At 35.3% G+C, this 12923-nt stretch overlaps 1 protein-coding gene across 6 annotated transcripts in view; it reads right to left on the minus strand.

Moving 5' to 3' along the window:
* The window catches only part of ADAMTS6 (ADAM metallopeptidase with thrombospondin type 1 motif 6), a 278314-nt gene that overhangs the window by 27048 nt on the left and 238343 nt on the right, over positions 1-12923 (minus strand). For 4 of the 6 annotated variants that reach the window (XR_014061716.1, XM_081518235.1, XM_081518236.1 and 1 more), the window contains 2 exons: positions 11520-11649; positions 2339-2543 (listed from right to left, as the gene is read on the minus strand). Coding sequence is in view for 3 of the 6 variants with exons in the window: in XM_081518235.1 (XP_081374361.1) it covers positions 2339-2543; positions 11520-11649 (335 nt within the window). In the remaining 3 variants the exon portion in view is untranslated. Of the gene's footprint in view, positions 1-2234; positions 2544-11519; positions 11650-12923 lie in introns of all 6 variants that reach the window. The other 2 variants (XR_014061715.1, XR_014061717.1) reach the window with 1 other exon arrangement.

Raw genomic sequence — 12923 nt, forward strand, 5'->3', positions numbered from 1 at the left:
GAAATGTGATTAGAAGTCCCCTTCACTTACATATATTTCTTCAGGCAGCTTCCAGAAGTGCCTAACAGCCTCATAGAACCATTTGAGCAAGTCACTTATAAGACTGGAGAGATGAGAATTGAAATGCTAAGAGTAGGTTAATTACAACCTACATGAGGTTGAATTAGGAAGAAAATCTTAAAATGATATTCGAAATGGAAATATACAGTAGTTTACACAATCTATTTTTTAAGGTGATAATATTTGGTGTTTTATGTTAAAATAAAAATATAATGACACAGAAAAATATAGGTCCAGAGACCAATGTGAAGTGAGTCTGCACATGAGAAGGTTTTGCTGTTTTAGTGATTGTCAGAAGTTTTTTTCTAGTTTTTGTTTTTGAACTTGTCTGTTTTTCTCTACTTTTTGCAGAAGAATGATGTGGTATAAAGTTCTGTATTCAAGCCTTCTTTAACCTATCACTACTTTTCCAATCTTATCTTCTATTTATTCTCAAAACAAATCCTTTCCTCCCATCCTACTTTCACCATATATTCTTTGTGTTTTGCTCAGTTGTTTCTCTTATCAGGAATACTTCTCCAGTTCCTCAGTTCTCTTCCCTACTTCAAATTTTACACTCCTGCAATATTCAGTTCAACTCTTATCAACTAAAAAGCCTTCTGATTCTACTCCAGGCTATTCTGACCTTCTTAGCTCTGAATTTCTGTATCACTTATACAATCCATCATTGTGTTAAACACTGTCTTATGTTATTCTCTAGTTGTTTCATAGATATTCCTTATTTTCCCAAGTTTCTGAGATTCTTTTGAATTCTCCTTAGTCTCTATCCAAATAAGGTTAGAAAGCACCCAATTATACTTATTGAGTTGGCCTAAAACCCTTCAAACACTGCAGCCAATCATCAGGTCTCCCATTATGATTTTCCAGTAACAATGTTGCCATCATTATCAACAACTATTTATGAATTTCTACAAAAGTTTTGGGCACAGACTTGCAAGTAAAACTACTACTAACATGTACAATTCTGTAAAATGTCTCTTCTTTATCAATGGATTTTATCTTCCAAATGAATTTAGGAGTTAATCCGCCCACTGTTGGTAACAGAAGAGTTCATACCTTTTCCATAACCATTGAGTGAATAATACCGGGAATATCTCTACATTTGACTGAAACACAAATAAAAGTTAGGTAGGCAGAATATAATTACTGAAGCTGGACTATGGCCAGGAAACTTGGGAGAACATTCCCAACTTCTCCCAAAGATTCCACAGATAACCACAACTGGTCAGAATCTCCATTTCCACGTACCATCTTAAACACACTCTTTCTTTCAACCCCAGCCCTCTAGCAAAATAAGGCCACTCAAGTAGTAAGATTCACAGGGAGAAAAGTTACATCCATAGGTTCCTAAAGAACAATGTTTAATTATTTTTGTTTATTTTTTGACAAATTTATGAGGTCTACAGGAAATACCTAAAGCAAGTACCACAATGTTTCCAGCAGGAAATGCATCCTGTTTTGCTAACTTAGAAAAATGACCTTTAGTTATATAGCCAGATACTCATCCTTTCTAACACTAAACAACACTTGAGAAAGATTCAGTTCCTCTTTAGGAAAAGTGGAGAATGGTACAATATGTATACGTGTATGTCTCATGCAGAACGAAGAGTCAATTAACTCTACCTCTTACCTCATTTTTCATAAGACCATTTCTCTGAGGCTTTGGGATTATATTTGACTTTTTACATGTATGCCAGAAAAACATTATCTTAGTCAGATCTTCCTCACTGATCATGTAAGTGGAGGTAATGATAAAATCTGAATTTGACTTTTTGATATGTTATAACCCTCAACTCCATATTTCTTCCACAGAAGCAATTAAAATATATATAGATATATAACATGTGATAATAAATTAACAAATTCATATATAAGAGTTATATAGTTAGGCTTGAACATTACTTTGAAATAAAGATAAGCATATCACTCATTTTGAGCCTATAAATGCTGTTCAATAATTGCAAAGAAAAAGAAAAACAAAAGAGAAAAATATACATAAGGTATATATATGTATATATACTCACTATAATAGTCTCTCAAATTCACTTCAGGCTTGTTTTTAATCAAATTGATTACTAGTCTCTCATTGAGTTTCCTGACCCCCAAAACCTTTAGTTCCTGGCAAGCAGCAAAAAAATATAACATGGCCAAATTCAATGTTATGCAGTCCTTACTTGTTAAGTTCTAAGATGCTCACATGCTCAGGTGTCCTTAATATTAAATGCTTTGGTATTGATAGTTAAGACATCTCAAAACATACAGCCTCAGATTTCCTTACTTCTGACCAGTCCAAAGCCACCCACTGAGGTGGACACGACTGGTTGTTGCAGGGCTCTTTTTCAATAGGCCGGTGTGTTAAACAACCACTGTAGTCCAGTGTCTCCTCCTCAGAAGGTCCAATCTTCCTGATGCAGAGTACTGCCCTTGTGCGCATCCCACCATCACAAGTCTTGCTACATTCCAACCAGTCCCCAATGAACCACCTGCAGCAAGAAGTGAAAGAAACACAGAAAAGCATTCCCTCAGTGAAGCCAGAGATTTCAGCAGAGTGAAGGCACTATATCAGTGGACTACCTCCTCTTCCCAGAAGAGCTAGCATTTCAGTGTTGGTTGACGTGACAAATAACAAACAGAAGAACTGCTTCCATATACATAAGGAAAAGATAAACCACTGTTAGCTGCTTTCTAGAGTATAGTGCATGGGCTTTGCAGCAGGCAAATCCAGGTTCAAACATGCAATGCATTATGTGTTTTTAAACTTCTTTTTCTCCTTTTTTTAAATTAATTTTTATATGAGGATAACAATACCAATCATGAGATTTTCATGAGGATTAAGCAAGGTAACATATGAAGCTCCAAGCCACGTGCTGGTAAATGTTAAAAATTGGCTCCTCATGGGAGGGAGAGAGTCCTGATCTATTGCATTTGCCAGTTTTTGTGATATAGATACTTCATTATGGCCAAATTCAAGCTATCACCCTGAACATGACCAAGAGAAGATATGCTAGTCACAGGGTCTCAGGAGCTTCTAACAACATCTGACACACAACAAACAAGAAACAGAAGCCATTTTTATTATTATATTGAGACCGGTTCTCCCTCAATTGAGTGTTTGGTGATAAAACCACCCTGCAGGAGCAAGGGATTTGTTTCCTGATTCCCAGAAATGTACATCACGCTCTGCATAAGACAGAAGTCTTTACTGTCCTAGGGGCAGAGATGGCCCAGGTATCCATTCAGAAGACACGGGAGTGCTGAAAACTGTGCAGTAGGAGTAGAGTCCTGAGCCAGGTCTGTGAAAACATGGAGATCCCTTGCTTTGACCTCCGTTACTCCTAAAAACAGCTTCTACAGAGCTAGTGTGGGAAGAAACAGAAATGTCTTAATAAAAGAATATATCTCATATTTGTAGGTATGCCATGCCTAAAGTCATCAATGAACTTTCATATATGCAATTTCAGGTGTATGTTTGTGTCTGTGTCATATTTCTGCAGGACTCACTTCTTTGGGCACATTAATTGGTCCAAGGGTACGAACCAATCATGATCCCAACCAAACCAAGAAGAATTCAGCTTTAGAATTTTTATATCTAAATGTAAGCAAAAGCAATACTTTTCTTTCTGGTCACAAGGGTGTATAAAGATATAAGAGCTGATGATGGCCATATTCCCTGTCAAGTGGAATTAACTGATCTGAAAGAATGCAGAGGAGGAGCTAGAGTCTTGAAGGTATTTGAGTGCTTGATTCCAGCCATTCCTGAAGCTAGGTCCACTCTCATACTTCCCTTGGCTTTGTTAATATAAACCAATAAATTCTCTTAAGTGTAGAAGCTAGCCAAAGTTGAAGTTGCGCTAGTTTCACCAGAGTCCTGACTGATATTGTATTTAATGTCATGAATATATGCTGAATGCCTACTATGCTCAAGACACTGTGCTTTGTTTTATAGAAGAAAGTAAGACATTGTGTTAGGAAAATAGTTTTCCAAAATCATGATAAGTGAAATGATGGAGCTAGAACTAGATCCCGCATCCACTGTTAGCCACTGAATTTCACTTCTAACAATTCAACATTTCTACGAATTGCTCAGTCACTTCAGTCATGTCCGACTCCTTGCGACCCCACGGACCATGGCCTGCGAGGCTCCTCAGTCCATGGGATTCTCCAGGCAAGAAAACTGGAGTGGGTTGCCAGTTCCTCCTCCAGTGATAAAGTATGAAGTGAGTGAAGTGAGTGGAGTGAAGTCGTTCAGTCGTGCCCGACTCTTTGCAACCCCATGGGCTGTAGCCTACCAGGCTCCTCTGTCCATGGGATTTTCCAGGCAAGAGTACTGGAGTGGGTTGCCATGCACAAACATGAGGTCAAAAGACATTTTCTTCAATCCATGCTTATAAATCATGCATACATCCTAAATGGAGATGCTCATGCTCTTGGGTAGGAGACTAACCAGAGAGAAGAGTATGAAAGTTAAGAACAAATGTCACCTCTTTCCATGAGCTTAATTCATTTGTGCCAATTTTGTATGTGGCAGATAATACCTTAGTGAAGTCAGAGTACTAGTGTCCTAAATTTGAGCCTACACTCAGCCAAATAAGCCACAATGGCCTTTGTTCATTATTATTTTTATTATGTTTACTGACAGAGGGAAACCAGCATTTAGAAATATCATAATTAACCAGTTTCCCAAACTTAAAATATATTTTGTCAAAAATTTATAATTTTTCAATCTAAAATTTACTTAAAGAGTAACAATTTAATCTGGAATTTTAGAAATCTGACATTAACATCTTTTTTCTAAGTCATTTTCCAGAGGAGATTTAAAGTGATTTTCACATTCTTTCCATTTTGTTTTCCACAGATGAATAGGATCCTAAGTTGTTAGCACCATTTTTGGTAAAGAGGAAAATGTGTACTGAGAATAATAACTTGCATGCCAGCCATAGTGACACTCTGATTCAATTCGAAACAATGATTTCATCACCAAGATTAGGGGATAAAACAGTAATGTGTATAACTCAGCCACAAAAAGTTCAGTCATACCACCTCCAGCCATGATCTCATTAGGTCTTATAATGTAAGAGGGATGGAGGCCCTCAAATTAAACACAGGTGCCCAGAGTAACAGCAACGATTCAGGAGGTGTTGCTGTTATTTTTGCTCACAAGGCCAGGGCCACCTCTGCCTTTTTATTCTTCATCCTCTCTTTTATTGCCAACCATCTCTTAGCCTAGATGTGTCACTATAGCATTTAACTCAGAATGTATGAAAGTAAAAACATTATCTACCCTCCTAATTTCCCTTCTGACTTTAACTTTGATTTCAGGCTTCACACTCAGTCCCTCCCTGTTGCATCTTTATTGCTCAGCAAATCATCCCTTCCCATGTCTCTCTAAAGGATTAAATCATCATCCAAATATTTAAGTAGTTTTGCAATTTTACCACTGTATCTACTAGTCCCAATTTCACCACTCTCCTGTCCAGTTTAAGACAGACTGCTTCCTCCATCACTTTCCACGTATTTAACCCTCTGATGACATTCTCCCTATTTCTCTTTTTTCATCCTCTAGATTCAGTTGGTAAAATATGAGCATGAAAATTCTCAGAGATTATCAACTGCTGAATCATTATAATCTGCATAATACTGGAGCTATTTCTTTCTGAGCTGAAGAACCTGCAATAAAATTGTCTTCATTCTCACCAGGATGAAGAAGCTGTACAGTTAGTGGGATTCATTTTTGAGTGTCTGAAATAAGAGTGGTTTGATATAGTCTGTGTAATCCAATCTACAGTATCTGTACATTAAGAGGACAAACAATAATACTGGGCAAAGGGAATGAGATGATGGGAGTTGACATCTAGGATCCCTCCCAGGTCTGACATTTTGGAGTTTTATACAGAAATCTGATGATCTTTTCCTAAACTTATAACAGAGTATAGCTGTACATGGGAGTGAGGTGCAATGACTCAAAATAAAAAGATACTATTAAAGAAAATCTTGCCTCTGGGTAAAAATATCTCTCCAGTCTGACTCCTTTTGCTTATAACTCTTATCATACTTAACATACTTTGCCTTGTACTATAGTTATCTTTATAGGGCTTCCCTGGTGGCTCAGTAAGGAATCCGCCTGCAATGGGAGAGACCTGGGTTTGATCACTGGGTTGGTAAGGTCCCCTGGAGGAAGGCATGGCAACCCATGCCAGTATTCTTGCCTGGAAAATCCCCATGGACAGGGTAGCCTGGCAGGCTACAGTACATGGGGTTGTAAAGAGTCGGACAGGACTAAGCACAGTACAGCACGATGTACTGTATTCTATTGCTTTCACCTCTCTGATTTTCACAAATTTAAAAATCAAAGTTACATACAGGAATTATATTCAGTATTTAAATATTCTTCACAAGAGGTCATATACAAAAATATTTTTGCTATTAAAAGACAGCATAGTCAAAACTGAACTCTTGGCCTTTCTCTTTGGATTCTAACTAAGCATTACTTCCTTTTCCTATGGTGAGGCACCAACTTCCTGTCAGTCATGCTCTTTAATATCAACTCCTCCCTTTTCCTTTTCCTAATGATTTCTGCCTATGTCATGAATCTCACCATTTTCATTCAATGTCTCTAGAATTCTTGTTTTTTTTCTCTCTCCCTAGTCACCTCACCACCTTGACTATTATTCTCATTCTCATAAAAGAGTTGCTCCTCTGACCACATTACTTTTTCCCAGCAAGGCTTCCTTTGGCTTTTTAAAGTCTCTCAAATAAACACGATTACCATTATTTCTTTACCAATGCCTCTTTTGTCTATTCTTCCTAGTCCCTGCCATTTTCTTTACGTAATACAAGGACAAATCTTATTGCCTTTTTTTTCCATTCTCTACTTATAAAGTCTCCAATATGACTAACGGCCATTTAAAATATTTCATTATTTGAAAAGATAATTTCTGATTAAAAAGTACCATTTAGAATTATAAATTAATGGTATTGGGAAAACAGTAATATTTGAAAATAAACATAGATCCTTTCCTCAAAGCAGGCAAATATATTTCAGATAGATTAGAGTTCACATTTTCACATTAAAAAAAAGACTGAAAGCATAAGCATAAAGTGCGTAAGGCCTTCTTACCATTATACCAATGAAAGAAATAAAAGTTAGATAGTTTTCCTATATAGTATTAAAAAACTTTTATAAGTAAAACTAGATCATAACAAACTAGAAAAAAATATTTCCAAAAGAGTTAATATTCTTAATACATTAAGACTTCATACAAAACAATAACAAAATGATAAGCACTTTGATAGAAAAATGGCAAGGCCATGAAGAGGAAAAACAAAAAAGAAATGACCACTGAACATAATTTTTAAGTGTTTAGCTGCATCAGCAATTCTAGAAGTACAAAAAATAAAACAGAAATTAGATATCAAGTTTTTTTTTCCCCCTTTAAATAGTTAAAGATTGTTTTAAAAATAATATTACCAAGTGTTGTTCAGTTAGGGAAACAACAGTCTTATGTACATACTATCAGTGAGAATACACATTTATACATTCTTTCTAGAGCGTAATCTGACAGTGTGTCCCAGAGAGTTAAACATAATTCCGTTTACACCAGAAATTTTAGAAGCAAAAATGGTTAATGCTGTGGAATAGAAAGGGATCAAAAGCTAGGGCCCAGAGAAGATTGTTCTACAGTGGAAAATGAATTCAAATAAACAATGACATATCTACTAAATGTTGTAGACAGTGTTTAATGTTCAGAACAACATAATGTTCAAGAGAACTGACTACAAGACATCATAAATAACTGTTGTTTAGTTGCTAAGTCGTGTCCGACCCTTTTGCAACCTCATGGACTGTAGCCTGCCAGAGTCTTCTGTCCATAGGATTTCTCAGGCAAGAATAGTAGAGTGGGTTGCCGCCTCTTTCTCCAGTGGATCTTCCTGATCCCCGGACTGAACCCACATCTCCTGCATTGGCAGGTGTATTTTTTAACCACTGAGCCACCAAGGAAGCCCCAATAATATAATACCACTTTGTTGCATACATGTGCCAATGTAGACATTGAAAAAGATGAAAAATATTAACCATGATCTTATGAGTATTATTAAGTGTTTTTTTAATTTTCTTCTTTCTATTTATCTGCACTGAAGAAATTTTATGCTTTATGTATTACAAAAACCAAATATGATTGTCACATTGTCATCTGAAAAAACTTCTTTCTTCCACACTCATTTAAAGTCTTTTTGAATTCAGTAGTCTTTCAGTGAGCCTTATCTCTATAATACCAATGTAATGGGAATCTTATTACATATGATAACCATTCTGGATAGTTTATTAAGATTTCCTCTTTCATTCTGTATTGGGGTATAAAAAATAAAAATTCAATTTAAAAAATTCCTTTTTCATAGTCTGAATTCAAAGGAATAAGGAAGAAATTAAAAAGCAACTAACAAGAAAAATTACACTAATAAAGAATATTTTAAATATGTATATTAGCTCTTTTCAGCAAAGAAAACTGTCTGAATTTTCTTTTTCAAATTCCATTCTCTTACCTCCAAACAACAAAAAAGTTAAGAAGTAACTTTTTATTTCAGAACTTCAAAAGAAAGGGAAATACAAAACAATTTTAATTGCTTAGGTTAATTCCAATATGTCAATTATCCTTAAAGTGTTAAAAAAAAAAAACTCCAATGTAATATACAAGCATGTAATATATGGGATGAAATGACCAACCATTGAAATCTCAAAGGATATTTGAATAGCATGCATTTGAACTTAAATGAAAAAGCTGAGGTCCAAATAGAACAAGTGTGCCACGCCCATTCAAATGCCTTAAATGGCTGATCATGACAACCATAATACTTAAAAGTACTGAGTGCTGGGGAAGTAACTTACTAGGTTGAGGCTCACAATTATATCAAAATACACTTAGGTCTTTAGAAATGTCAAAAAATAGCTTGTGCATTTTGAGCATCACTTTGTTTTATATAGCTTTTCAGTTTCTGTTCAGACAAATTTACAAAAATAATTAGCAGAAGAAAGGAAAACACAAAATAATTAAATATCTTGTCTTTGTAATACATACCATAGGTTGTATTCCTATACTTTCCCATGTCTGGATTTTAAGGTGTTAGTTACATAGTAATCACATTTGAAAAAGAAGAGACGTGAAATTTCAAAAATCTTAGAATAAAAACTTCTATCACCCTAGATTCTGTGTGCTCCTTATTTGGCATCCACTAAACTTCTCCAGAGACTAGGGGTGTGTATCTCCCTTAAAGATTAAAACATTCAGGCAGATACTGACTTTGGATATTGAAAGTTCAGAAGGTAATATTATTTTGGAACAAATATCAACAAATACATCTTGATTTAACCATATTTTGTGGCTGTTGTTTAGTCACGCAGTCATGTCTGATTCTTTGCAACCCCATGGACTGCAGCATGCCAGGCTTCGATGTCCTTCTCCCGGAGTTTGCTCAAACTAATGTCCATTGAGTTAGTGGTGCCATCCAACCATCTCATCCTCTGTCATCCCCTTCTCCTCCTGCCTCTGATCTTTCCCAGCATCAGGGTCTTTTCTAATGAGTTGGCTCTTCACATCAGGTGTCCAAAGTATTGGAGCTTCAGCTTCAGCATCAGTCCCTTAAATGAATATTCAGGACTGATTTCCTTTAGGATTGACTGGCTTGATCTCCTTGCAGTCCAAGGGACTCGCAAGAGTCTTTCCAACACCACAGTTCAAAAACATCAATTTTTCGGTGCTCAGCTTTCTTTATGGTCCAACTCTCACATCCATACATGACTACTGGAAAAACCATAGCTCTGACTAGACGGTCCTTTGTTGGCAGAGCAATGTCTCTGCTTTTTAATATGCTGTTCAGGTTTGTCATAGCTTTTCTTCCAAGGAGCAAGCGCCTTTTAATTTCATGACTGCAGTCACCATCTGCAGTGATTTTGGACTCCAAGAAAATAAACTCTGTCACTGTTTCCATTGTTTCTCCATCTATTTACCATGAAGTGATGGGACTAGATGTGATGATTTTCGTTTCTTTAATGTTGAGTTTGTTTCTTTTTTTTTTTTCAAAAAATGAGCAAGTGTGTAGTGTTCTTAAAAACAGATTTTATTTATTTATTTAAAAAATTTTCTATATATTATGTCATAGGTATGGCAAAAACCATGACATGTATGTCATGTCAATGTATGGCAAAACCCACTACAGTATTATAAATAATTAGCCTCCAACTAAAATTAATTAATTAATTAAAAAAACAAATGAAAAAAATAAAATTAAATTAAAAATAAATAAAAAAGGAAACAACATAGAGAAACACTGAATGTTGAGTTTTAAGCCCGCTTTTTCACTCTCCTCTTTCACCTTCATCAAGAGGCTCTTTAGTTCCTCTTTGCTTTCTGTCTATGCCATAGACTTTTTTAAAACCATATTAGGGACCAGAATTCTTTATCCATTTTAAGTCTCTGATTTTTGTGACTCTTACTTTTAGAGAAAGAATTACTTCGTTATAGAATTTTGTTATAGTCTGGAATACATAAATTCCTTTGCCTACTTTCTTTTTTTTTTATCAGTTTCATGTTGGGAATAATTAGCTAACCTTGGGATAATGGTTACTCTGATTTCTCAAACAAGAATGAAATGCCTTCCATACATGTTTTGTCTTCCATACATGATAAGGATTAACTCAGTATCTTTGTCTTTTTGCACATAATTATTCCTTTTTGCTCAATCAAAAAACCTTTCTTTCATATTATAGAGTGTGGCCACTGACAGCATGTATCATATTTTTGAATTTTTTAAAAGTCATCACTAAGATGGATGGGCTGTCTTCTTCTGCCTCCCTTTATAGTGAGTTGTAATTGCTACATTAATCAACGGAAAGGGACTGAAGTATACTTCTATGCCTGTGCTCAACACTTAGAAGACAGGATGCCTTAGGATGACAGAATTTAAAACCGGGTCAGCAAATTAAAGCACTGATATTCCATTACAGAATATTTCTGAATCACTAAAAAAGTCTTTAAGCCTTTAAGATAAATATCTGGAAAAGATAGGACTTCATGCCAATCTTTTATAGTTTACTGAATCTAAGATATTATTTTATATACCATTAAACAAAAATAATGCTGATTATTATTGTAAGACACCATCAATTTCAAAATGAATCTAATCTCAGAGATGCTAAAATGCGAAAGATATGTGCTTTAGAATTAAGGAAATATGACAACTGCCAGCACTATGCCAGGATCAATCTACTGAAGTTTCTGCTCTAAAGGGGTTACTTACTACATTTTGTGAATAAATAGGAATCAAAATCCTACCCTCTGTGATGTTTTACTTGATTTTCTTAGCTTAATTTATTAATATCATATGCATGTATGTTTCCAGATAAGAATATCTAATGTTTTTCTCTTTGCACTTGAAAATATTTCTCACTTCTTTCTCTTACTTACTCAGGTGGGCAGGGCTCAGTGTTGCAGGTTCTTTGATTTTCAGGTGGCTTACTATCAGGGTCACAGTAATTGTTCTGGACAATGGAGTTGTCATCCAACCTTTTACAGACCACCTCCTGTCTTTGGACACCTTGAGAAAAGGAGGACATCATTAATTGAAGAGTAGTTTACCTTCCAGTAAGTTAGGTATGCATAGCTTTCCTCTGTGGGGAATCAACCTCACTGGATCGCTGCTTTCTTATCTGTTCCAGAATACTTGACTGCTTCTCTAAAAAGGAGAGAAGTCCTGGTCATTATATTGCAAATTTAGGCAAAATCACTGTTCTCATATTTAGAAACATAACTGTTTTCAAGTTCAGAAAAGAAACTATTGGTAATTTTAAACAATTGGTATATCCATATGTATATTCTTCTTCATGCTTTCCTTTAAAAAAAGAAACTTTATTTTCCCAAAATATCATCAGATAAAGTGTATGAATATACATTTCAACACAAAACAATGGTTGTAGATCTATTTAAAAACAAAACATTAGGGACAAATTTACATTTTAATATTTTGCAGGACAAATCCAATCAATTTAGTCTTTGTTAGGAACACATAACATTCACACATTTCATTTTTCTCCCTTCCATTTAAAAAAGGCTTATTTCTCTGAAAGTCCACAAAGTCTAGAATTTAAAGACTGCAGTGAGCCTCTTTGGACTGCAACCCATTAAGTAATCTGTTTGCTTTTGTAGAGTTGGCCCTGTTGATCACACCATCATCAAACAGATATACACATATTCCATCAAATATTAACTTACAGAATACTTTTCATTCTTATATATTGGTCTATATAACTTGTTTGCCACAGCTAAAAATATTCTCATAAAAGTTGTAAAATTCTAAATATATGTTTATTATTTTTGCCAAAGATATCCACCACAACTTGCTCACATTTCACAAAATACAAGGACACACACAAACACACTCTTATTTGTAAGCATGCCTGGAAATAGACTTTGTGCAGATTCATTTTCTCTTCAGTGGGGAAGAATCAAAAGAAGCAAAGATAAGGTTTATCAAAGTCTCAGAGAAAAGTCAATCTACAAGACAATGCTATATATTTCATTTCTTATGGGGGTAGTAGCTTACTCCCAGAACTGAAAATAAAAGCACAAACTAAGCTACCCCCACTAACCACCCACCTCATTTCTATAACCAGGTAGGCTAAATTACCCAGAACCATTTGTAAAAACAGCATTAGCAGTATCCAGGAAACTGCAGCTTCATACCAGGCTAAACCCACACAAACCTTCAGCTTTTCTTTTCTTCTCAGTTGCTTTTACAGTGCTCTGAATAAAAGAGTTTGACCCCAGATTAGGGAAATCAGTGTGAAACAGGACCATTCGATGAAGGAAACT

This window comes from Giraffa tippelskirchi, chromosome 8 (genome assembly GCF_054371585.1).
Source record: "Giraffa tippelskirchi isolate mGirTip1 chromosome 8, T2T-mGirTip1v1.2.pri, whole genome shotgun sequence".
In the NCBI taxonomy this organism is placed as follows: Eukaryota; Metazoa; Chordata; class Mammalia; order Artiodactyla; family Giraffidae; genus Giraffa; species Giraffa tippelskirchi.